Source organism: Phlebotomus papatasi, chromosome 2, assembly GCF_024763615.1.
Source record: "Phlebotomus papatasi isolate M1 chromosome 2, Ppap_2.1, whole genome shotgun sequence".
In the NCBI taxonomy this organism is placed as follows: domain Eukaryota; kingdom Metazoa; phylum Arthropoda; class Insecta; order Diptera; family Psychodidae; genus Phlebotomus; species Phlebotomus papatasi.
In genome coordinates, this window is record NC_077223.1 from 17,364,964 (window position 1) to 17,392,528 (window position 27,565).

General features: G+C 32.2%; 1 protein-coding gene across 2 annotated transcripts; it reads left to right on the forward strand.

Moving 5' to 3' along the window:
* The first annotated feature begins 750 nt into the window (after positions 1-750).
* LOC129802830 (uncharacterized) lies at positions 751-27,398 on the forward strand. 2 transcript variants are annotated; one of them, XM_055848937.1, is made up of 4 exons: positions 751-1,656; positions 5,569-7,350; positions 22,596-22,739; positions 27,012-27,394. In XM_055848937.1, exons 2-4 carry the CDS (start codon positions 5,805-5,807, stop codon positions 27,128-27,130), a joined length of 1,809 nt encoding a protein of 602 aa, XP_055704912.1. In that variant the 5' UTR covers positions 751-1,656; positions 5,569-5,804; the 3' UTR covers positions 27,131-27,394. The 2 variants fall into 2 exon arrangements, with proteins under 2 accessions (XP_055704912.1, XP_055704914.1); XM_055848939.1 differs by lacking the exon at positions 22,596-22,739 and having other exon boundaries at positions 27,012-27,398.
* Positions 27,399-27,565: the final 167 nt, after the last annotated feature.

Here is a 27,565-nt window from a genome sequence, read left to right on the forward strand (position 1 = left end):
TTTCATGAAAAACACCGAAAGAAAACCTTTTGCACTTCACCATAAATCACAAGACTGCTAGAAACACAATCGATCTGTCACATTTTTTGTAAGACTCTCTCCACACTGAAAAACACTAAAATTAATAAATATTTAAAAGCAAAATGAATTCATTGACTATTGGAAGATAACATACATAATTTCAATTCATTTATTTGTATGGCCGAAATTACACTCAAAGTGGCCGAAATTATAAGCTGGCCGAAATTTGGCACACTTCCCCTAAGTGCTAGAATTAAAGAGAAACTTATGAACAAGAGCCTCGGAGGGCAAAGTATTAGTAGCATCTACGGTACTCATATTAATTAGTTATTACTAGTAAGCTCTTACACACTTTTTTGTAAATTTCCTAAAATCTCTTAATGATGAAAAAGCGCACCACAAATTTAAGTGCCGACTGTATTAAAAAGTAGCCCGATCTTAAAAGAACCGAATTAGCTATAGCTTACCTACTGTATTGTGCTTCCTGATCATGATGTTAACTTCAGAATTAGCTGAGATTCTTGTTTTCCGTTAAATCTGTCTCTGAATTGATTTCATTGCTTCAAAGGTGCGCCCTATACTAAATCACTTGATCGTTGTAAAAAAAACTTGCCTAAGTTAATTCGTTTAATAAAATTCCTGAAATGTGAAAGGAAGACAAGAAATTGAGACGAATCAACTCATCAATTGAACAAAATCATATGATGCCAGTTTTTTTATGGAAAAAATTACCCCGCGGGAAATATTTGTTTGTTGTAAAGAAAGTGCATCAAATGGGGAGATAGGTATTTATCCACACTTGATGAGGCGCAATGCAAATTTCACGAAGGTGGAACATATTAACACAAAAAGAGCCGAACATGTATGTTTGTGTGTGAAAAATTGTGAGTTTAAAGAAAACTGCAATTATTGCATTTTTAAGCTCCAATTCATTTCAATATTGCATCTCACTATAATTTGTTCCACATTCAATATCCATCCATTCTTAGGCATCATCTTCGTGTATTTTTTTTCTTTTCTCTCATCTGCACACACTTGAGGGCCTTTTTTTTTCTTCTCGTCCATTGATTCAACACAACAAATGAGAAATTTTTGCATCGTGCTGGGTGTCTACACAATTTTTCAGTTCATTTTGAGCTTTCCTTGTTGAAAGACGAAATTAGAGACCACTCGCTGGTCATACGGAGCTAACAATCAAGTTAATATTATTTTTTTTTCGAGGGAGAACAAGAGGCGTTACTTAAATTGTTACTTTGTGTGTACAATTTTGATAAATTGTGTCCTTAATATCACACATTTGAGCTAAATAAAGACATGTTATCCAGCTTGATCATTGAGTGGATATCAAGTGTTAATTGTGAATTGATTGAACAGAGAAAAAAGTGAATGAGAGTGCTTTTGGCAGAAACGATCATTGGAATAACATAAAAATGCCTAAAAAATAAATATTTTTGCATCTACTCTCCCGTACTGTACACAATCCATCATCGTTCTAAATCAATGTTGCACCTTTAGTATAGATGAGAACGAGAAGAAGGAAAAAAACAACAGACTTTAAGAGACGAAGAGAATACATTCCTTGTGCGTTGTGTATGTGTGTTGTGTGAAAAAATAATTTGAGACAGCACAAATGTGGTATAAGAATAAGAATATTCAGAGGGGTTGCTCATTTCACGCAAATTAAGATTTATTCAGAACCTATAATAAAACTTGTGGATTTCGCGTTTTATTGCCTTCATTCAAGGAGAGAACCATACTATTCTTTTTTCACCATAACTCCTTTTATTTGAAAAGAAAAGGGGTAGACTTTTAGAAGAATCTTGCATTAAGTTAATTCGAAGATAACCTTGTAAAATTTTTAGATTGAAATTTTAAGATAGAATACCGCCAAAGTTGACTTACTCTTGGTTTATTATCGTCTAATTCCCAGACTTCAAAAAAAAAATTTAACGATTTTGTGATCGTTTTTCGGATTTGAAACCATTTACCCTTTAAGGATGAGTGGGACACTGATATCCCAAAAATAAGCACAATTTTTTGGCTATACAAAGTTATTTTGCCCTACAAACAGTCCAAAAAATCAGTTTTTATTTTTGGGACACCGGTGTGACATTCGTCCTTAAAGGGTTAAGGCTTACGTGGGACTTAAAATTTAGAGAAAAACTTTTGTATAACAACTAGGCCATTATGGGGTACATTTGGAATCGCACCTCAATTGCAATTTTGAGATTTCCTTACTGTAGGATAGAGTCAGCCCTTTTGGCCATGTAAGTACTTTTGGCCACCTAAAGTAAAATCACATTGTAAGGCAATTATGAGTTTATTTAAAACAGGAAAATGGGTCTTATTTCCTGACCTCTAAACGAATCAGAAAATCATATTTGATTTTGTATCGACTTGATTAATTCTAAGTTATTGAAATAAATTCTCGTCAAGGTAAACAATCACTAAAAAAAAACATGGGATTCTTAAGAAACTTGTTAATGTTAAGAGAAATTGTTTTGTATTATTTCATATTTTTGATGAAAATATTTGATGTTATTCAATGAAAGTCCATTTCTTAATTAACTAAATTCTATTGTGATATCATCCTTAATAAGATTTTCTAACAAATTAAATGAAAATCGGATGTGGCTAAAAGAGCTTACTTTTTTCGGCTGTGTAAGTACTTATGGCTATTCATTTTCCCATACATTTTACACTTGGCGCACCTCGCGGATTTCAGTAAAAACAATCGTGACTTGACTGATTTTTACATCAAATAGAAAAATGTGCAAAAAGTCGTTTAATGTACTCTAATAATCACATAAAATTGGTGTAAAATAAGAATAGGACTTGTGCTGTGTATATGTGAAAGTTTTCGAAAGCTATTTCTTCTGTTATTTTATTAAAATTCTATTGTAAACAAGTGGCCAAAAGTTCTTACACACAATGGCTAAAACTGCTTACAAAGTGGCCAAAAGTACTGAAACATGCATAGTTGCATAAAATGCATTTTTCACTAAAATATCCAAAAATTTGGGAATTCTCTTGGTTAATTAGGAAGAAACGGCTTTAAGGTATCTTTGTTCAAAATTTCATTTTATTTAATTAAAGATTATAAAAATTACAAGCACGTGAAACCTTAAAGTGGCCAAAAGTACTTACTCTACTCTATCAGGTGGACAAAAGCAGAAAACTTTGAAGACGTACTCTTAAGGGGGCAGTCTGAATTAGAAGGCCAAAGATTAGCTGATTTTCTTGGCTTCTTTTTTTGAATCTGCCAATATTGATGAAAATTTTGTTGTATGTTTCAACACATTTAAATTTAAAGTGTTTAAAGTTTTTTTTTTTCGAAAAAATTGTAAAATGATGGACTGAAGAGTAGTTCACTTTTCGTCGTAGCCGTCGCGTCGACGAAGATTAAATTATGGCTATGACCAGCTTCCTTTAGAGATATGTGAAAAAATAGTGTTTTCAATGTAGCCCCACCTCCCCCTAACATGCTGCAAAAATATTTTTAAAAAAATAGTTTTGCAAAGACAATTTATCAAATAGAAGTGAATTGTATTCTAAAGAGAATAACCTTTTAATTTATTTTAATCAGCCAATAAGTTTTTCTTTTTTTATATCTTTCCCATCAATTCGACAAAATTGTAAAAATTTTAATAGAAAGAAAACGCTCATCAAAGTTTTGGATGTCCATCGGAGCGCTTATAAATCTGCTCTGCGGTACTTTGTTTTTGTTTCTGTATCTTCGGAAGTACTTCGAATGGGTTTCTGCAATTGTTCATCGATTAAAGGAGTAACAAAAATATCGAGTTTTTGGCCTTGTAATTCAGGATCCTCCCCTTACGTGACTACGTACAACTACAAACCGTACAATCAAGACTACTACTTCGTGGTTCTCCGCATTTGTTTATTTTTTTTTAAACAAAACTTTCTCATATTTTGTATGAAAAATATCCTTTTGACAAAATTGTCTTGATTAATTAACTAAACTGTTTTTTAGAGTACTCCGCAATAAAGTAAAGTGCCCTCGAGTCGATCGGTTCCTCGACTCAACCGGTGGGTCAATTTTTGAATGTTTGATCGGTTTGATAGTCAATTTCTATAAAATTGTCACTGATTCGTATTTGCATCGTGACTTAAACAAATTTGCTCGTAGTTCATGTATGATTTCGGCGAACATTATGAAATAGGTATTTTTAGATAGGTTTTAACGCACAATTTCGAAATATATCAGACTCATAAGTCAATTTTCTTTAGGAAAACACTTGCTATTAGTCTTCAGTGCCGCTATGCAAAAACGTATGAAAAAATTAATGTCAAGAGGCCCCTGCCTTAGATGTATCACATTCATTAAAGAAATATGCGAAGAACTTGAAGTGTTCGAAGCTAAAGTGTGTACGAAGTCTAAAAACCTTGTCTTACCGTGCTATCACAGTAGGATTTTCTCAATTTGTAAATTCAAATTAATTTTCAGATGAATTGTTGCTTTGCGTTATTTTGCATTAAAAATCATTTGAATTGATAGATTTTCATTTAATTACTAATTATAAACTTAGCCTTGGTTCACGGAAACACGGTTAAACATGGTAAAATAGCATAAAATGTGGTTGCTTAAAATAATTTGAATTTAACAAATTAAAATGTTAAAATTGCTCATTAATTTCAATTTTATTGCAGTTAAACAAGCATCTTTTGAAGAACATTGTTCTTATTAAATTTATTTACTCGTAATTAATATTAGTTGTGGCCACAAAAATAAGATAAGTACAGTAATATAGTGTTAAACTTGTACGGGAATGAAACTTTAGTATCAGGAGTAATTTGCTAAGTTACAAAGCCATTTGAAGGAAATTTTGATTCCACGAAATCTCCAGTTTGTATAACTTCATACAGATTTTCAAAACAAGACTATATGAAAGTCTCTTCATGAGCGCCCTTGCCTCCCTTGCCTACATACAACCCTTTCTTCTGGCATAACAGTTAAGTGACTATAATACATTTTTAGTACTGTCACACATTTTACAGAGTCATTCATAGTAAAAATCTCGCGGCATTATTTAAAATTGAGTAAATTTATTGCACAATGTGTCCTGGCTGTGAGAAATTTCAAGCAATTCTAGAAATCGCAATGCTCAATTCAATTTAAAATTAAAACGTGAAAAATCCTAGTGTGATAACACCGTTAGTATGGTTTGACCTCTTTCCGCCAGTAGCCCATTTTTCACCTCTTTCTGTAAAATAATATTTGGCCCTTTAAAAGGAGAAGTGTCTTGGGTTAAGAATAGACGGTGTGTTGCACGAGATAATTGCTATGGTTCATGGCTGAATTTTTGGTCATGACAATCTTTTAATTAAAATCCGAATATTCTTAAGAATGAATATGGCATGGGATTTTTCGGATTTTCTTTTTTGAAAGTAGCAACAAAAAGAGGTGATAGATAGTGAAAAGTAGTTAGCTCACTATTGAGCTTTTACAATAGAAATTCTAAAGATCTAAAGGGAAGTGCGTCTAAGGAATGATGGACCCCTCGTAAGAATACCAAATATCTCATACAGATTTAACAACTCTACCTTCAACCGGTTTCTTGAGCCAAGAGACACATCTTCCACAAGACAAATCCACCAGGGCAAAGGCGAAGTGGAGGAGAACCAAAAGCACATAAGAGGAAGGAAGGGAACAAAAAAAGAGCCACAAAAGAGAGACAGAAGGAAAAGAAGAAAAAAAAAGAAGAGATAATACACAAAAGTGGAGTTCACGCTCGTGATCGCGATCGCTATATTTCTAGTTTAGTATGGCTCGTCAGCCAGCTAAGTCGGCCCCCCTATTGCTGGCGACGTTGGCCACACTCCTCAACTTCGTCACACCATCCGACTACTATTCTGTGTCTGTGGATACAAGTGATATCAACACGGTGAATAGCAATTATCCAAAATTCGGTGATCGTATCTCACCACGGCATCGATACAGTGCTGAAGATCGGACAAGTGTTAATAGTAGTGCATCAAGTGGTAGTGTTAGGGATCATCCTAAGAATATAACTCACCTCCATCGGTTGAGTTCAAATGACATTGGGCGTAAAAGTGATGAGTACTCCAATGAGATTGATCCTATCTTTGCGGACAATCAAATTGAGAGCAATGTGTCATCAGCCCAGGCGCATCGTCTTGAGATGTCCACGGAATTTTTCGTGGTACCACCAACTGTGCCCTCAACCAGTCGTTACCCATCTGTGCGATCATCAGCCTCTTTTGGCGGCATGATCCTCACGGCCAAGACCACGTCTGAAGCCGCTAGTGGCAATATTACACCACCCACAATTGTACCCACCCACTCAATGGGCCTGAGGAAGGAACCATGGGTGGTGCCAGTATTGATCCTCTCATCCCTGGCCATGATCATGATGGTGGCATTTGAGGTGTTTGTGCTGTGCAAAGTATGGCGAACATCACCGAGTCGGAGGCATCTGTTCCTCGGTCAGATGCTCCTCCTGGGACTCTTTGCCTGTGCTGGACTCGCAGCCATTGTCACATCTACACCTACAGTGGTGTCCTGTGCAATTGTTCGCTTTGGTTCTGGAGTAGCCTTTGCCCTGGTATTTGCCTCCCTCCTGGTTAAATGTGTATTCCTGATCAGCTTGAATGGGGGAGTATATCTTCCTGCACCATACCAGGGGCTTCTGTTGCTCTTTGCTGTTCTCATTCAAGTGGCTGTGAGTTCCCAATGGCTTCTAACATCACCACCAGAAGTCATTTCATCCCCTATCAATCGCTACACTATCATCCTGGCCAACTCCAATACGCCCATCCAACAATCTGTTCACCTCTGTCGCACTCCTTTCTCTGAGCATCTTCTGTCTCTCATCTACGTGGTCTTTCTGATCCTCTTCGTGGCTGTGCTGGCCATTAAATCCCGTGGCATTCGCGACAATTACCGTGAAGCCACATACATTGGTCTGGCCATTGGGGGAAGTATCCCAATCTGGCTGGGATGGACTCTCTGTGGATTGGCTGTGGCTGAGAGACATCGTGACGCTTGTCTGGCTTTTGGACTCATTGCCACTTCAGCTACAGTCTTCCTGGTGATGTTCATGCCCAAAGGACGCCAATTGGCTGCCATGGGCAAGGAAGGACTGTATATGGAGGATCGAGAGGAACGATGCAGTTCACTGAGTCGTACAGCATCTGGATACTCACCGTCATTCTTCCACTTTAAGCCCATCAAATATGGGGTGATGGGAAACAATTCAGGGAATAATACAGCAACGGGCGAGGGAGGAAGATCAGCTGGTGGAAGTAACCAGAATGCCAAGCATCAGGTCATCGCTACTTTGGGAGGAGGTAGGCAACTTCTATTTCTAGCATTCCTGTTAGATATTTGGGCGCTTTGCAATTCTGCTTTTAAACATATTTACTGTTAATCACTGTAAAAGAGCTATGGGTTGGATGGTAATGGTATGTTCTCATTATTGGGAAGACAGAATTTTTTCCCCACTTTGTGCTGCACAAGATTTAATGCCTACTTACAAAACTTTGTACCTCTTTGGCTCTAGAATTCCATGCTAAAAGCAAATGTGAAGATTGGAGGCTGTGTTGTTGAGAATTTGCTAATTATTTGTTTCTTGTATGATGAACTATATTACCAGTTTTATTGTCGCCTTCAGTGTCGTCTAGTAAAGACTATAATTACTAAATTTACCCTATCAAGGACATTTCACGAAAGCTTCTCATTCTGAAGAGATTTACTTGCAATGCTTGGAGCAATTTCAAGAGAGTGAAAACCTGTTGAGTAAAATAGGTGCATTTTCTCGGTCAGATCAAAAGTAAGTTTAGCTGGAAAAATATTCTTTGATCAGTGTAGGAAGTACTGAATTTTAGTGAAAATAAATTTGTACAATTTATCACTTTGTCTACTCTGAAAAAAAAAGTTTTGCTAAATTAGCAAGACAAGTTTGTCAAAAGGATGTTCTTCCATACAGAATAGTAAAAAGTTTTTTCAAATCGGCGGCCAACTGGATCTTGTTAAAAGTTTGTCAAAAGGATGTTTTCCTCTATAAAATGCGAGAAAAAGTTTTGTCAAATTGGTAAATAACATCCTTTTGACAAAATTTGTACAAAATCCATTTGTTCGTTTAACAAAACTTTTTTTCAGAGTATATTGAGGTATCTGTGACTGGTCCCAGTCAAAATCCCGGAAAATCAAAATCCCGAAATAGCCAAAATCCACTGAATGAATGAATGCTATGCACGCTATGCACTTGGTTGATTTGTCTTCAGTTTGCCTTTTCTAAGCCAGTGGAGATATATTTTTCTTGACCAAAACTGCTTTTGAAAATTATTCGTGAAGCACATTTCTCGTTGAAATAGAGGAAAATGTTCTACGATAAAGTTGTAAAGGAACAAATTTCCTATCATGATTTCTAAATTGAATATTTCTTTCATTTACAACAGCGTTTAACCCTTTAACGACGAGACAGTTTTCGCTGACCGAAAATTAGCAATAAAAATGAAACCAAAACTTGTGGAGCGTTGGGTTATTACATCTAAATTTCGCAAAGCCAACAGAGTCTAATTTGGTGTATTTTTTGTCCCTATGAACGATAGGGACAAAAATAGCTCAAAAATTTAAATAATTTTTCTAACGATACCAATGACTGATAATTTTTACTTTAATGAAAAATATAATGTTTGAGTATTGTAATTTCTTATTCTAAAACGGTTTCACTTAAAAAAAAATTGTAAGTATAAAAAATAATTAAAATAAATTTTCTATATGAGAATTTCAAAATTCGTAATTTTTGAGCTTAAAAATTTACTATATAGTAAACAGATATAGACTTGCAAAAAATATCCTAGATTCCTTCAACTTTCTACTTTGCAATTACGTGCAAATATAAGATAAAATTAACTTTAGGTTAGACAGGAAAAAATGTTTTCTTTATGGGACACTGATGTTCCAATCGTCCATAAAGGGTTAAAGTGAATTTTTTCCAAGAATTATTTGAGAACTTTTACAAAATTTTAGCGAAAAACTCAAAAAAGCATTTCCCTTCGGGTGGGAAAAATGGTTTTTGACAAAATTTCCAGGTGCCGTAAATTTTCCAACTCTTCTTTAAGAATATACTGATTAAATATTTCTCAAGTCATTTGAAAGCTTTAGAAAAGTATCCTTTTTGCCAAAGTTTTCTTATTATTTCACAAATATTTATTAAAATTTCTCTAAAAGTGTCACAGATCAGTATCGGCGAAAATCCCAAAAACCAAAATCCCGAAAGCCAAATCCTGAAAAATCAGAATCCTTATAAAGATTATTTGCTTTATCTCAGCGAGAACTGCACTTTTGAAATAAATTTAAAAAGCAATATTTGACAAGAAAAATAAAACCAGTGGTTTAGAAAATGCGCACAGGTTGATCAAATTGCACTTACTCAGTGAGATTTTTTTATGACATGTCTTATGACTAGCACTAGATACATTTTTCTGAAATGGGCAATAGATTTAAATTATTCCAGAAATTGTAAACAATGTTACAAATTTTGAAAATTAGTTCCTCAAAACTGTTATTTTCGATAAGAAAAAAATTAAAAAAAAAAGATATTTCAAGAAGATTATAAGAAAAAGATATCTTTTTATTTGTGCATTAATTCAAAAAATTTAAAAGCAATAAATAAATTATATTAGCTTTATTAAACGATCTAGGGGGAAGTAGGGCACCTTTGAAATTGGTATTTTCACTTATTTTTAATTAAAATTGAGCCTTATTGTGATATAATTTAACTACACAAACAGATTGAGAAGCTAAATTACGTTATAATATGGCTCATTTCCACTTAAGAATAGGAGAAAAATCCCAATTTCAAAGGTGCCCCACTTCCCCCTACAACTGCATTATTTTTTATAAAATTTAAAGTTTCTAGTGGGATATTATTATTTTATTATGTAAAGCTCGAATGAATTATTATTATATAAAAATCATATATGATATATGCAATTGTTAAATACGACAATTGCTTTCTATGCCGCCACATTATACCATTGACAATATTTCGCTTGAAACCGTTTTTTTACATATAAGGAGATCTTTAAAACGTTTAAAATAGTATTTGATATTTCAAGCCACTATTATTAGGTGAGATTTACTCATCAATTTGTTCAACTGCGATTAAGATTAAAAGAGGTCTTAGAAATTCATTAAACTTTTCCTAAAACTATCTTTTTAAAAAATAAACAAGGGTTACTAAAATTTCATAGTATTGATTCTTTTTTTGTATAAATTAATAAGTATATAAATTGGGAAAAACTTTAATTTGTAAAAAATGGCCAGAAAGTTACCTGTATCCTTTCTAAAAGGAGTCTAATTTATTTAATTAGCATCTAAGATTTCTACGGCTAAAGTTTATTACTTTACTGAACGATTACTGGAAAACTGTGCTAAACTTTGGACTGTTTGCAATATCGGACACTTCGCTTATTTCTCAAAATTTCATATGTTTTTTTTTAGTTTTCTAATCTCTATATAATAATCATTTTCTAAAGCACGTACATTGCCAAAGAATCATGATAGCGTTGCCTCTCCGAAAGAGACGCAGTACTGTAGAGTGTAGACTTTAATAAAGTTCTAGAAAGGCAATAGATTTCGAGAAACGTAGCGTCCAAAATTGCGCACAAGGCAATATTTATATTTTAAGAAGAACAGAGAAGTATTTCGCTTAGTTATTTTTTAAATCTCCAAACAATTTTACCAAAAATGCAGTAACAAAATATTTCAATTTGTATTAAAATACTACTTTTCAAACTTAGGATTTTAGAGTTTATGTGTAACATGTCCGAAATTTGGTATAGTCCTTTAAGTTATTTACTGATCAAATTTACAATAATTATTAGACTATGCGTATTATAGAAAATCCCTAAGATAGTATTATAAGAATTTTGATCATGATTTATGTTTTTTTTCTAATTTCATGGAATCTTAACCATTGGACTCTTAAAAAAATCTTATTTTTCAATGAGTCTTCAAAACTATTACGATGTTCTTGATTTTACAATCCAGTCTAAACTTAAGCTAAAAGTATATCCTTGACCTTCATTTAACTGATCAAACTTACTGCCGTATCTCGTTAGAATTTTACTTTTACTGACAGAATTTAGTATTCATTAATTGGAAAAAACTAATCAGATTCCGAAAAGAGATTTTAAATCAAAATTCGTTTCCAATAATTTATAAAAATATTTGCATAGGGTAAAATGGTACAAGTTGGACAGTGGTACAAGTTGGACAATGGTACAATTTGGACAGGGCCTTTTGTTTTGATAAATCTAGTACTTCATTTTTATTTGCATATTTTTAATGCTTTAGTTTTACAGTTTGGTTCCTTTTGCATAAAAACAAATTTTGGACTGTATTTATGAAGAAAAAAGCCATGTCCAACTTGTACCGGCAAATTGTCCAACTTGTAACACTAATTCCAAATTATATCACTTTACCCTAACTGTTTCTTACCCCCTTTCTGACTCGAAATTGGACTGACTTACTTAACCGGCGCTACAACCAATTGCTGGTTTTGGTCTGACTCAGGACTCGTCGACACTCGAGCCGCTCGAGCCTATTACGCGCCAAATTCGACTTCTCTCTCTCTCTCTTCTTTTTATGTTTTGGCTGTCAGACTCAATCAGGTCCATATAGCCATTTCGCTCACTCTTATTTACATACGAGTTCCATCTGTTTTTCTTTTTTTTCCATATGTTTGTTCCTCTCGTCTCTCCTTATCATTTTTCTTTTTTCTCCATCACAAATCCTTTTTTTTTTGCTCCCTTATCTTTTATCATACTTCCTTCTTGATATTTTTGCGTTCAGTTTTGTAGCTTTCAAGGACGGTGAAAAACTGTTTTCCAATTATTCACCGGACGCGCTTCGATCAAGGATCGAACCGAGGGCCTCTGCGTCACAAAGCCAATACTTTGCCTATTGAGCTACCGATACCCCTCAAATTCGACTTAACTAAATTTAATTTGGTGTGATGTTCAAAAGAAGAAGAAGAGTGCGAAAGAGAAGGACAGACATATACAAATCTTTTAAGAGAGAAAGGGATCTGAATTTCGTCCTTATGAAATTTTCCTGATCTGAAAGGTGTAGGCATTAAGGATTGAGATAAGTATAAGTATATTACGCTCTTTTAAATTAAGAGACACAAGGTTCAGAATTGGTGTTTGCGCAATTACGCTTATCTGCTCAAAATCTTTTTTTTTGGGTCTTTAACATATTATTAAAACTGTTTTCAGTGCAAAACAAAAGTGGTATTACATGTTACAATGTTGTGTAACATGCAAAAATTTCCCGATAAACATTCGAAGAAAGGCTAATTTGCAACAAATCGGAATTACAATAAATATCTACGACTAATTAAAAATAATATGGTTTATCGATTTAATTAAACATACTTTCTGTGATTAATTATGAATGAACATTTTTATAATGCCTTATGAAAACAATTAATGTGTATTCATTTTTTTTAATCATTATTTTGTTGATAATTTGCTGTGATTGAGTCTCGAAAATCGTGTTATTCTTGCCATTTTACGTAATTTTCTTAAGCACGTGAAATCATATCAATATATCACGAAAATATCCATTTAACTGGGAGAAAATTATAATGACTTAGCATACATAATGAAATTAAACGGCATTTATGCATTGATCTCGCGAAGAAATTAGATGAAATAAGAACAGCTTCTTGCAGAAACGCTGCGATAAATTATTGCCCAACCATGACTTTTTTTATTAAATGGTGCAAGCGTTGTTATTGTTTTTAAAAGTCCAGTAAGAATTTAAATGTTCACCAATTAAATAAAATAGTTGTCAACAATTATATACACAGTAAAAAAAATTACCACTATTATAGTGTGTAATCTTTCACACCACTATTATAGTGTTAAATTTGGAAAAAATGTTTAATTAAAAATTGTTTAATTTAAAGTTGTTGAATTTCAAGTTGTTGAATTTGGAGTTGGTGAATTTAAAAATTGTTGAATTTTTGTGTGTAAACTCAAAAATTGTTGAATTCTACATATATGTTGAATTTTTGCTTTTTTAGACATATGGAATGTTTTTTGCTGTCTCAGGATCCCCCCTAATGTGAGATGCTTACATCTGATGCTCGAATCTTTACGATATATTTATTATACTTATAAATATTTGATGTTCTATATGACCTTTGCCCATCGAAATGCATCTCGACTGAAGTATAAGTCTTAAATGGAAATTCAACAATTTTTACATAACTTTTGTTTAAAAATTCAACAATTTTTGTTTAAATATTCAACAACTTTGATTGAAATACACACGGCTTCACACTATAATAGTGTGAAAAATTATACTATAATAGTGTTAATTTTTGATCATGTGACAAAAAATACCATAAAGTTGTGTATTTTTTCACACTATAATAGTGGTAATTTTTAGAATTTTTCAACACTTTTACTGCACAAAAAACATTGTTGAAATTTTTTTTACCACTATTATAGTAGTAAAATGTCAAAAATTACCACTATAATGGTGTCAAATTTTCAACATTTTCGAATTAAACAATATTGTTGAAAATTTGGAACTATAATAGTGGTAATTTTCAATCACGTGACAAAAAAATTACCAAAATGTTGTGTATTTTTTAAACATTTTTAATTTAAACAACTAAAATCGTCGATTTTGCACTATTATAGTAGTAAAATTTTACACATTTTTTTACTGTGTATCTAATATGGGAAAATATTGCATGTAGTTCCGGTATTATGTAGTTTAGACCGTGAATAATGCTCTTTGTCCACAATAATAATATTTTCCTAAAGTTGTACATGGATTCAAGAACAATATAGAAAAGCAAAATATATATAAATTTTCTGTTGCTTAAGAGGGTTATAGTTTTACATAAAAACACCTTTTAAAAATAACTTAATTTGTATATAAAAGTAACGTGAGAATTGTATAACATTGCTATTTTCCTCCTGTACTATGTACATTCTCTTCTACAATGAAAAATATGCATGTAAAATTATATTTGTATATACCATGAATTTTATTTTTCACATCATTTAGTCACAATTTCACTTTTCTACGCTCCGTTTCATGGACTAATTGCGAGAAATTTTCCAAATGTATACATATAATTTTTCACATTCAGAAAAAGAATTGAAAAATGAATTGAAAACAATATTTATTTTTATTTACCACCATAAAATTCTAATTTGATCATTTATTTATCTTGTTCCTGATTAATTTGTAACAAATATCTTGAAACTATAAAATTCGCAAAGAGGAAATTATAAGGAAAAAATTGGCAGTATGATGCAAGACTGATTGTATGATTCAACAGGTAGAAATGGTGAATTCAGTTTTGTTTTTTTTTTGTGAAAAATACCTCATCATCCTTGCATGAAACATTAATTGGTATTTTTCATCCAACACTCAACTGATATATTGTGTTATTTTAAAAACTCTGTTCTTCACCTCGTAAATTTTTTTCTTTGCCGTTAGGTGGCAAAAAAAGTACGTCTTTTAAATGAAATTATTACGGTGTCTCATGCAGACAACAATTGTTGATATTTTTTCTTCACTCTTAGTAAATACCCCGCAGACAAATAACCGCGTACTTATGCTTCAAAATGTACCGTAGAATTTCTTAGAAAGAAGAAGAAAAAAAACTGAAATTACATTGAATATAATGACTTTCCATTATATTTGCCTTACTTGCAGTCTCTAAACTTTAAAAAGGGAAATTCATAAATTATGCAAACACTGATTTGTTCTATTTGCTGATTAGCAGAAAACAAATGGTATTTATGCAAAATTTGTCAGTCGTTAGAGATTACTGGGGCGCAATTTGTATTATTAATCTCATTATGAATCTTCATTTGTTTAATAAATTGATTATTTCAACAATGAATTCAAAATCACTGTTTGTAAGAAATTTCGACAAACGGTTCCTATCATTATCTTTATTTTACAAAAAAAAACTACGGCTCATACTTTAGTAAAAGTTGCAGACATAAGAATTTTTCAACAATGTGTTTTTTATACATATATAATTTTCATAAAAAGAAATTAATTGTAATGATAAACAAAAAGATATAGGGGAAAGTGCGGCACCTTTGGACAACACTAATTCATTTGTCATATGATTTTTTCACTGTTTCAGATGACCAAAGAGAACAAAGAAACCACGAAGAAGTACAAGTCGTGAGTACTTCTTCGTTGTTTTTTTTTCTTTTGTCACCTAAAACGCCTAAAACTGCTAATATATCTCAAAGTTCCAAATTAGAGGAAACTGGGGCAGTAGTAAACACGGGGAAGTTGTAAACACTAAAATTTATGTTTACACTACTAAGACTTATAGTCGACTATTTGTTCAGAAAGCAAGAATAGCTATTCTATCTATAAATTCATATAGGTCTCGCGTCTTCTCAAATTCAATATCTAAATCAAAAAGAGATGGCAAAGCGTCCCAGCTTTGCGGAATGCTCGAACTCACAAGATAGAGCTCACCGTGAATTAGCTTTTTGCATAATCATTTGGAATCACTGATCTACTAGAGATCAAATTGATTCATAAATCACAAAAGCATTTGAAAATTAAAAAATCGGTACTTAACCGGTTCACTACCGAAAAAGACCGATGCAGCCGGGTTCGAAATTGCAGTACCTTTCCAAAAAAATCCAAATTTAACCAAATCGGTTGAAAAATGAGCCTTTCAAAGTGGTTGAATTTTGACCTTCAATAATTCAAAATGGCGAACTTTCCGGCCATAGGTATGTTTGGGCGAAATGTTCGCCAGGACCAGGTCTAAAACATATCCAAAAATCATTGAAAAAGCTTGGGCCAATTTTGAGAAAAATTGGAAAAGCCTCATTTTTGACCTATTTTTTAAGGGATGGGGAACGTACGAAAGGGGAGGGGGAAAAGTAAAGAGGTTGGGTACGAGATAATTTCATTTGAGGAGGGGTCATCGAAGACCGGAAGTCGATATCTCTTACCGTTTAAGCTCTAGAACAGTGAGAAGTTGAAAAAAGTCGATTATATAACTGCTCTCTCTTTGAGTTCAAGCAGTAAAACATAGCAGTGTTCACAACTACTCCATGTTTACTACAGCCCCAGTTTCCCCTAGACATGATTCCAAATTACCCCATACTATCCTAAGTCCTCAACCAAGTTTTTAGTAGTCGGCATTCGTGTATCAAGTTACATTTATATTAAAGGTTAGTCATTTCTGAACAATTACAATGCCGACAGACACTAGAACTCAAGAAAAAAAATAACAAAGAAGATGCTGAATTTTGTGTCAAAAAATAAAAGTATTTGCGGAGAGTGCTGCCTTACCACTTTAACTTAAGAAAAAATCAACTTAAGCACATCGTTTGATTAAAGAAACCTTTAACGTACATAAACTATCAAGAACCACTTCTGAAAATTAATTTAAATTTTACACGCTTCCGAAATGGCGTTTTAAACGCAAAGGTCATAAGGACCAAAAACAACTAATAACGCCTATCTGGAAGCTTTATTGCATGAAGATGTAGCAATCTGAGGCATTAAACGTGATTCAGAAAGGATTTGTTTCAATCGTTTACACGCTTTAGAAATAATCATGCACTTCTGAAATTTTGAATGGGAGCTTTAAATCAAAACAGGGAGCATAGGCCAATTTAATAATAATTCAGTAATATTGATAATAAATTAATTATTGAGAAGTATGAAATGCATTTTTAAAGAAAAACTAACATGATTTTGTTTGAATATAATTCAGACCCGTTTGGCAAAAGAGTTTCAAAATTTGGTTTAACTTGGTGAAAATTTCCCACTTTTCTATAATCAATTAATATCTAGGAGTCGTGCTATGAAATTTCGTAATTAATATCCGAGTTTATAAGTTAGCTTTATCACACGGGTTTTGAAATTAAAAACTTAACCTTATTCCCGGAGGTTTCCAATTTTTAGAAGAAGATTAATAAAGTGTAGCATCTTATATCCAAAGATGTAGTTGAAAATATATCTTTAACAGTATATAACTTTCTAACAGAATTCTATGAGTCCTAAGAAGTATTTACCCTTAAGCATTATGCACATCTGATTAAAAATCCAATAAATTATATTGGACTAACTTACTTACTTACTTATCCGGCGCTACAACCAATTACTGGTCTTGGCCTGACTCAGGACCCGTCGCCACTCGAGCCTGTTACGCGCCACTGTTCTCCAATTCCGCACCCCTAATGAGTTGGCGTCCTGGTCCACGCCGTCGGTTCATCTGAGGCTGGGTCGGCCTCGTCTCCTCGTAGCATAAAGTCCGCCCCTAAAGACTTTCCAGGCTGGGTCGTCCTCATCCTTGCGAACCAGATGACCAGCCCACCGGAGCCTATTGAGGCGTATTTGCTTGACGACAGTTACCTCTCGGTATCGCTCATACACCTCATAGTTGTATAGGCTCCGGAATCGTCCCTCCTCACATATGGGGCCAAAAATCCGTCGCAGGATCCTTCTCTCAAACGCGGCTAAGAGTTCGCAATTCTGTTTGCTGAGGACCCACGTCTCGGACGAATACGTGAGGACTGGCAGGATCATAGTCCTATACAGCAGTAGCTTAGTCTTTATGCTTAAGTTTCTGGACCGAAACACTCTTGATAGACTGAAATAGGCTTTGTTGGCTTTCAGCAGCCGTGCGCGGACTTCTGTTGAGATGTTGTTGTCGGCTGTGATTGTTGACCCAAGGTACACGAAGGAGTTGACAACTTCAAAGTTGTAGTCCCCCATCGGGAGCCCTGTTTGACCGATGCTCTCCGTAGATGTTGCCGGAGTCGCTGCTGACGAGGCCACCATGTACTTCGTTGCCTTATTATTGGCTAAAACCTGGAGAAATTCTCGATAGTCATTCCTTAAATTAATCAATTTTAGTATTACTTGAAAAACGGCTAGAAGTCCCAATCAATGGCTAGACTTCCAATTATTGAGTGTGAAACATTGTGGTTAAACCTCTGGTCAGAAGATTTTATTCCAGTTCACATTTAATTTGGTAAAAAAAAAATTTGAAGAAAATTTAAAGCTTAAAATGGATGCTTTAAAGGTCTAACCAATCAGATAGAGCAATAGGGCTTAAATATTTGATACAGTTAAATATTTAATTACATATAGATAATACTTATTTCTAATTCATGACCCTGTAGGGGAAAGTGCCCATGATTTGCACGGTCCCAAGCTTTATAATGACTAAATTATCCCATGTTTTTCAATAAATATGACTCATCGGACTCAAATTTTAAAAACTAGGGGAAAATATTCTGTTTTTAAAATATATTGTTACAGTTATATTTATTGAGAAACAGTCAAAAAATTAGTCATTATAAAGTTTGGAACCGTGCAAAGCATGGGCTGGGCACTTTCCCCTACTTCTAATAGTAACGGTAAATAATTTATAATTACAACTATTAAATTGACTCGACATTTAATGGGAATACATTATTTTAATAGGAATGTAGAAGCCCAACGAATAAGACAGTTTTAAATGTATTTTATTTACTTTTGAAATCAACCAATAAATTAGATACTATTAAACAAAATCAATGAAGATAGATAAAATAATTCTCCGAAGCCAGCAAAGAAATGTTTGAATTACTTCTAAACTATCTTAAATTTGATGAGTTTAAGTAGATCGTAAACCAAGAGATATACAGTGGATAAGATTGGTGTAACTTGTAAACTAATAACTCGACACATTTCTCCTAAACGAGAATTTGTGTAAATTAATGGGCACATTTCTGAATGTAGAAATTCACTTTGCTCATGGGCAAAGGATGAGAAAACATAATTTTGTCTCTTTCAATGAAGCCTCTTTTTAGGTTAATAGCCGAATATTTAGAATTCTCATGTAAAGTGAGAGAAAGTTCTCAATCTTTAGAAATTCAGTATTATTCCCAATATTAACAAATATTCTGTATAAAGATTCACTGACAAATGATTATTTGCTTTTAATAAATTAGCTTTTGCTGTTCAAAATAGTTAAATTAATTAATTATGATTAAAAAATCTCACTTTCTAAATTCTGTAATTCTAAAATACTCCAGCAGATTCGGCAGTATTTTGGTCAAACTTGTCAGTTAAAATCTAACTTCAAATTTTAATGCATGGAAACATAAAATGTGTTTTTCTAATTTTTTAAACATAATAAAATAATTATTAAATCAAAAATTTTATGCACATTGTACAATATTTGAACAATATTTTCTGAATTTATTGTTAATCGTGTGAACAATATTTAAAAATAAGTTTAAAAAATTAAAGATATATAGTCGGCGTTGAGTGACCTTCTCTTGACCAACAATATCAACAAAAACTTCTAAAGGCTTTAGCTTATAGTTTTCCGAATAACATGAAACTTTAAGAAAATTCAGGTCTTAAAGCTGTTCTTGCTTATTTACTGATGATTGATGAAGTTTGTTTATAAAAATTGAATTATTAGTATTTATAAACCAAAAATATTAATTCCGCTTTTATTATTTGAAATCAGAAAATCAGGGCTTTCACTTTGCAAGTTTAAATAACGCTCTTTCATTAAAAAATTAAAAAAAAAGTAACGCAAAAAATAAAAATAATCTGAGGTATTTTATTTTAAGCATTCATGCCTAATATTTTCCAAAAAGATATTACATTCGAAGATCATTTTCGAAAGCCATTTTTGCTTTACTTTTCGTCTGCCTGGTGGCTGAAATAATCTATGATCGAATTTCAAAATATCTTTTTTTTTCGAAATTCTGGGTTTCAGAAGCATTTTTTGTTCTTTTATTTTGTCATTTGTTCGTAAAGTTGTGTCAGATAAACAAAAATGTACGATCAAATGTTTGTAAAAGAAGAAAAGTGCTCGTAAAGTGTTCAACGTTCAAGTTACAAACAATGTTTGTGGAAAAAGTACATACTTTTACGAACTTTTTTTGTAGGTTATACGATTTACGAGCATTTTGTTAGTCCCCAGTAAGCTTTCACAAACATTTACGAACAATATTACGAAATATTTTTTTGGAGGCCGAATTTATTAAAGGAAAATATGGGGAAAAATATGAATTGTTCGAAGGAAGAGTGTGTGCGAAGTCTGAATGCCATTCCATAATATGATTATTTTTCTTTAATATGTCTTTTTTATTATAAGGATAGGTGTTTTAAATTTCATATCCCAAATGATACTGAAAAAGTGCCAATAAGTTATGACAATATAGGTGCTCCTCTTTGATCCTCAGAGGAAGATTCATTTTTTTAAGCCTTTATCTTTTTGTGCTAACTTATTAGAAGAGTAGGGGAGACTAGGGCAAAAAGTCACAAAACGGATATTTTATTTTTTTACAAGCTACTCAAACGCTTCAAAAATTTCTAATTAGCGCAGTTTTATAGGAAATTCGTCGCTCTATAACTTTGTGAAAGTAATTTTCCTCTATTTTGTAAGGAAATACGCTTATCGAGCCAATTTCTAAAAGGTAATTTTGTGACTATTCTCAAAAATTCTGGGGCAAATTAGTACCAGACATTGGGTATTATCATATTTTGATTCGCTTCATTACAGGCTTCCGTAGATTTGAAAAAATACTTAGAGGACATATTTTCATAGAAAATTTATTCATCTACACCTTTGTAAAACACCGTTTTCTCTGTGAGAAAAGTGAGAAAACGAGAAAAGCGCTTTTCAAGCTATTTTAGAAAAAAAAACACACAAAAGACTGCAAATCGTTTGACCAATGCAAACAATAAGCGGCGAGACATGATAATGACGTTTTTTTTCGCCGTGAGACATCAGAAATTGCTTCGCTTTTTTGTTACTTTTTGCTTTATACTTTTTGTTACTTTTTACCCCAAGTGGCCATTTTTAATAAGGGGATTTCTGGAGAAAAGAACCTTTGTGAAATTAAAAAATAGATAGCGGATTCGTATTCAAAAAATCCAAATTATTTAGAAAATATGCACCAGTGTATCAATTTTGGAAAATAAATAAGTAATAATTGTTATCTTCTGCAAGGAAAATATTTCAAAAATAGGGCTAAAAATTTCGATATTTTTTTATTTTCTAAATTCCTTGTTAGAATTCTAAGAAACTTACGACATTGAAGAAGGTTTATGGAGAAAATTGGAAGATATTGAATTTTGAATTTTTCAATTTGTGACTTTTTGCCCCAGTCTCCCTTACTCTTTAGGCTGAAGCTCAGTTACCTTTATTTAAAATCAGATATATTTTGGCTCGATGTAAAATTCTTCTTTAGAAAACAAGAGCAGAATTCTTTGAGCATTCAATTCAGTGATGTTTTGAGCAAGTTAAATGATAATTTATGAACCAATTTTAAAGACTTTCCCAAGAAACAATTTTTCTTAATATAGTCTTGTAGAATTCCCTCAGTAAGGCACTATAGAACCAAAAATCTTTTAATTTGCTTATAACGCTCTTGGTTCCATCGCTGAGATAACTATAAGTGAAGTGGCGCACTCTTAAGAATCTTAAGAGCTTCTGTAAGAATTTCAACCGAAAATTCTTACTTTAATTCTACTAAAAGACTTGTCTAATACTTGGTTCTATAAGGCAGCTGTTTTGCTTCTTGGGTTGTCACATCTACGACAGGTTTCGCTATTAATATCTTTAGAGATATCAAGCATATTGCAAAGTTTTCTTTCCCTTGGCTTGATGCATATCTTTTCGCACTTGTCGTTTCTTTCCAACCTTTACAACAGTCTCTAATAATATTAATTTCAAAATTCAAAAATTTATAACCTTAAATGTAAATCCTCCAGCATAATGAAAGTTTGAAGGCTTTCTAAAGAGACCGTTACCTTGCATCTTATCTAAAGTGTTGCTTGAAAATGATCTAAATGAAAATGATGGGCCAATTAAAGGCACTCATCACTTTTTTTCTGATTATCAAATAAAAATTGACGGCAAAACTTTCATTCAAAGCCTCCAAAACGGTTTTCAAGATGAAAATGTAATCAAACAGTTTCAAACTCTCATAATGAGATGATTTTGGGATTTTTTCTTAACAAAGTGTTGATTGATCTATAAGAAGCTTTGATGGCTCTAAGTCTCGTAGTTTGTTTGTCATTTCCATCTGCATATTTCTTACTGATGTCTACAATAAATTGTATTTTAAATTGAGTGGAAGTTTTTTTTGCTATGTAGCTCGATATAAATATTATTTTGTATGGGAGAGAGATTATGTTATTATTTTCCATTAAAAACAGCAAAATTCCACACGATTGCATTTATGGTTTCTTTCTTTTTTTCTCTATGCCTATCTTTTCTTTTTTTTTTTATTCGTAAACCATATGGGAAATGAAAGTCTTTCATAGTTAGAAATGGCTGCTGAAAAAAAAGAGAAAAATCTGCCTCTTTTCCTATCATTAAATAAATAGAAGTAATTAAGTTGCGAAAAAATTCACGTTAGAAAAATTAAATAACAATGAGCGCTTGGCTTTGCAAATTGCTGGTAAAGCAAAGGATAGATTTACGATGGTGATGCATGTATTTTTATTAATAAAATATTCATCTCTGATTATCATCTAACTCTGGTTCCAGGCGCCGATATGAATTATCGCATGTATGATTACTTTCGAGCACATTTGACTTATCCCTTTTGTTACTATCTCCCCATCGCAACACAAATTCCACCACAAATTCTACCACTTCACCAATATAACCACAATTGGTATCCAGGTGCAGGTGGGTACAAAGAATAAACATTTTGTATTATATTTTATACAAATGGGGAGACAATTATCTTGGAGATGTTACACTTACCACATTTTATGACACTCTCTAGCACAGCGGAAAATGCAGAGATTGTAAAAATCTTATTTTTAATGTTTATCACTGTCTGGTTTAATCGTTAAAATGCAGCATCCCTATATTATTGTTTTACATTATGTAAATAATTTTACATATTTAAGTGGTTCTGTCTTTGTCTTAAAGCTTAAAGCATAAAAAAATAAATGTGCTCTTAATTTGCAATGAAATTTAAATCTATTGGGAAGAATGGGGCAGTTCAAGGAAGGGGCATTTTCAATATTTGTTTTTCTTATTCCTCCTTACCCTTGATATAGGTCTGAAGCCCATTGGCTTATTATGATCAAGACTCCATTCAATTTTTTGTATATTTTTCTATTCTTTTAAAAAGAATGTTATATGCGATAAATATCTTAAAGTTAATAAAGCAGTGCCTATGCCCTATGTTCACAAAAAATTATTAATTTCGCAACGCTTTTCTTTGATTTTACAAAATTATATCAAAATAAACGTTTTTAGGATTTCTTATTTTCATGAATTTCTGAACCAACGATTTAACATAATTCTAATATAATTTCCCAGCAATAAATATCTTATTATAATCATGCAAGCATGATTATAATAAGATATTTGTCATTGGGAAAATTTTAAGATGGTCCTGACAATTTTACTTTAAGTTCTGAAAGTATGAGAGGGACAGTTTCTTATAGGCTCATAGGGAGATTTTCTTTAGCAAATAATTGACTATATTAATTAAAAACAACTTCAAATATGCAATAAAAGTTTTTCCCAACCATTGTAGTTGATTAAGTTCGAAATTTCAAAAACTATATTTCCTAAAACTCTATTCAAAAGTACATTACAAAAGACACAAAATTAGGGTAACTGTACCAAATTTCGGCATAGCAGAATGCAAGCACCAAAGGTTTAATTTTCAAATGTAATCATTTTAATACAAATTGATTTTTTTGTTACTTCTTTTAACCCTTTAAGGACGATTGGAACACCGGTGTCCCATAAGGAAAATAATTTTTCCTGGCTACCTAAAGTTATTTTTTCTTATGTTTGTACATAATTGTAAAGTAGAAGGTTGAAGGAATCTAGAATATTTTTTGCAAGTCTCTAGCTATTTGCTATGTAGTAAATATTTAAGTTAAAAAATGGCGAATTTTTAAATTCTCAAATTCATAATTAATTTTATTTATTTTTTAAACTTCCCATGTTTTTAAGCAAAACCCTTTTGGAAATAAAAACTGCAATACTCATACGTGATAGGGTAGAGTCAGTACTTTTTCGCCAGTAAGCACTTTTTCGCCACCTACAAATAAAATCACTTTTTAAGGGAATTATAAGCTTATGGAACTACGAAATGAGTATTATTTCGTGACCTCTAGTCCAACGGATCAGAAAACCATATCAGGTTCTTTGCCGAATAGATTATTTGCAAATTATTAAGAGAAATTCTTGACATGGTGAACAATTACCAAAAAAATATGGAGTTCTTAAGAAACTTGTCAACGCTAAGAGAAATTATCTTGCATTATTTTGTGTTTTTGTTGTAGAGTATTTGATATTTTTCACTGAAACTCAATCTCTTATTAACTAAACTTTATTATAATATTATTTATAATAATGTTATCTAAAAAGTTAATGAAATTCGGATGTGGTGAAAAGGGCTTACTTTTTTCGGCTGTGTAAGTACTTTTCGCCACTCATTTTTCCAAGCATTTTACAAGTGGCGCACCTCGCGGAACTTAGTTGAAACATGCGTAATTTTCAATTGTTTTTTGTCGGAAATAAAAAAATGTGCAAAAAATTATTCGAAATACTCTATTAATTGTCTGGTAGGGGGAAGTGGGGCACCTTTGAAATTGGGCTTTTTTCTCCTATTTTCAAATGGAATTGAGGCTTATCATGATGTAATTTAGCTTCGCAATTGGTTTTTTGAGCTAAATTATATCTTAATAAGATCCAGTTTCATTTAAAAATAGGAGAAAAAAGCTCAATTTCAAAGCTGCCCCAATTCAAAGGTGCCCCACTTCCGTCTATCGGTGATAAATAAGAAAAGTATTGTGCCATGTACTTTTGGGGGTTTCCGAAAGCTGCTGTTTCTTAAAAATCAATTAAAAACAAGTGACGAAAAAGTGCTTACACAGTGACGAAAAAGTGTTTACAAGGTGGCGAAAATTACTGAAACATGCATTGTTGCAGGAAATGCATTTTTTCAACTAGATACCCAAAACTTCCCGGGAAGTCTCCTGGTTCAATAGAGAGACAATGCTTCAAAGCATCTGTACAGAAAATTTCATTTTATTTCGACAAAAATTGTAAGAATTACAAGGGTATAAAACCTTAAGGTGGCGAAAAGGGCTTACTCTACCCTATTTATTATTAAAGCGAAAATTATTATTCATTAGTATTGTCAGAAAAATTACTTAAATTTTTGGGCTATTTTTGTCTGAGTATGTTTCTCAGTTTAATTTTTATGGTTGATTTTCGGTCCGTAAAAAGTGTCTCGTCGTTAAAGGGTTAAAAAAAAACATTCAATTTTATGATGGCATGATTTTTAAAAATTCCTCTTAAAATAAGAGTCAATTGTTCTTTATACCTCAAGCTACCAATTTTATATCAAAACATTTTGTTAAACACTTTTAAAATATTAACTACATGGTAATAATAAAATGTACTGCTTTTTAACCATTATTCAAATCATAAAGTATATGTTACTTATGATTTTAGCGAATATATGGAAGGCTACTGCAAAAATGTTTGGTTGACTAATTTAGGTCACGGCGTTATCACACTTGCACATTAAAATTTTAATGTGATTTACATTAATTGTCGCGTGTGAGCGTCTAAATATGTTATTTGTGTCTTTAAGTCACTTAATATTTAGGGTTTTTCTATTTATTGATAAAGAAGTGGACTTGACCTGCAAAAATAAGTTTAAATTTACCTAAAGCATAAATATTTTTCACATTAAAAAATTAAAGAGAAAATTGCATTAATTTTTCGCATTAATGCTATAAATCAATTTATATCAAATTTTGCGGGCCAAGTCTACCTTTTTATCAACAAATAGATCAAATTTTGAATATAAAATGATTCAAACACACAAATTACACATTTGGACTCTCACCAGCGACAATTAATGTGAATCATATTAAAATTTTAATGTGCAATTGTGATAACACAGTCAGACGAACTAATATTATTAATGGTGAGGTATTTTTTTGCACTCAAGTACGCTGATAAGTGGGAAGCATAGATTTTAGGAAAGGATTATTATTGCGTGAATTAAAATTTAAAATTTATTATGTTGAAAAAAAAATTGAGCCCCTAACTTAAATCTTTATGGTTTATTTTAGAATTGAGAGTAATATCTCTTAATACTTATAGGCAACATTAGTACATAAAAGGTTAGGGGAAAGTACTCTCCCTTCGAACGTTCATGCCTTCGAATAATGTGAATTTTCTTTTATTTTTCCTAAGAGATTTACAAATTTTTATTAAATATTAGTTATAGCTTATCATGAATTATTGAGAATTATGTGATAATTGTGTATAAGTCTCTAGGAAAAATACAAGAAAATTCACATTATTCGAAGGCATGGACATTCGAAGGGAGAGTACTTTCCCCTAATGTAAATTTACATTAGTGGCGCCAAGGTGCAATCTCATTAAAATATCTCATATTCATGTGGATTTAAAATTATTTGAACAATTTAGGATTAAATCAAGATGATATCGAGAGTGGTACTCAGAAATTTACTGATCTTTTTTCTAAATAACTAAAAAAAAAATACGATTTAGCAATTTTCCCATTCGTGGTTTATTAAAGTATCTTTTCAATTACCGCTTGTGTTAAACAATATCTTCTCAATTTGCATAAATTTTGCAAAGTACTGAAATGCTATGAATTTTAATATGAAGACTTAGGTGGTTTTTATGATGCTAGCATTGTACGTCGCGTTTCTAATGAACTCAACAGAGACATTAACTTAAAAATTGCATAATTTGACAAACATCTCCAGTAGTTAATCCTCAGTTTTATCTCACAAAAAAAAATTATTTTTAAAATGGTAATGACACTTGAACAAAAAATATTCATTCCTGCATGAGCACTAAATGTATTTTAAAGCATTTTTAAATTGCACTGTAAAGTGATATTCATTTCATTATTTTTTTGTATTTCCATAAAACTTATAGGGCTGTTTATGCGACCCGATGATGCAAATGTTTACACCACATTGGAGCAAACACTGAGTAGCAATCCAAATGTATATTTTCAAAGAAGTGGCGGAGTCCATCCTGGAATGATGTACTGAAGAAATTTTCTCCTATTCTTAAGTCAAGACCTATTTTTTTTGTGTAAAAAAAAAACCTTCGATATGATAGCAATTGTATCATGACTGAAACTGTTCATTTTGTTGCCTACAAACGAATAGACACTGTAATTAGTAATCTTTTTTTCTTTACAATTAAGTTCCAGAAGCCACACACTTCAAAAAAGAATGTGTTTGTATTTTTTTTCTAAGAAAGTTACACTTTTTTTTACGTCTCAATTGTATAAATAAATAATAATTAAAAAAGAAGGAATATTGTGTTTTCATTTGGCTTGCAATAAATCAAAAAGAATTGTATAGAGATAGGGCATGGAGGAAGTTGAATTAATTCGCTGCAATTCATAATTCACCCCATTGAACACCATTGGACAGAAACTTTTGACACATATCGAGGAAGAGGTAAGTAAAGAAAGCAAC

What these genes read in the sequence shown, in the direction of transcription:
- LOC129802830 (XM_055848937.1), top strand. Translation starts at nt 5,805, where the DNA reads ATGGCTCGTCAGCCAGCTAAGTCGGCCCCCCTATTGCTGGCGACGTTG. An exon ending in CATCGCTACTTTGGGAGGAG is followed by an intron (nt 7,351 to 22,595) that starts GTAGGCAACTTC and finishes CTCTGGTTCCAG; the next exon opens with GCGCCGATATGAATTATCGC. An exon ending in CAATTGGTATCCAGGTGCAG is followed by an intron (nt 22,740 to 27,011) that starts GTGGGTACAAAG and finishes TAAAACTTATAG; the next exon opens with GGCTGTTTATGCGACCCGAT.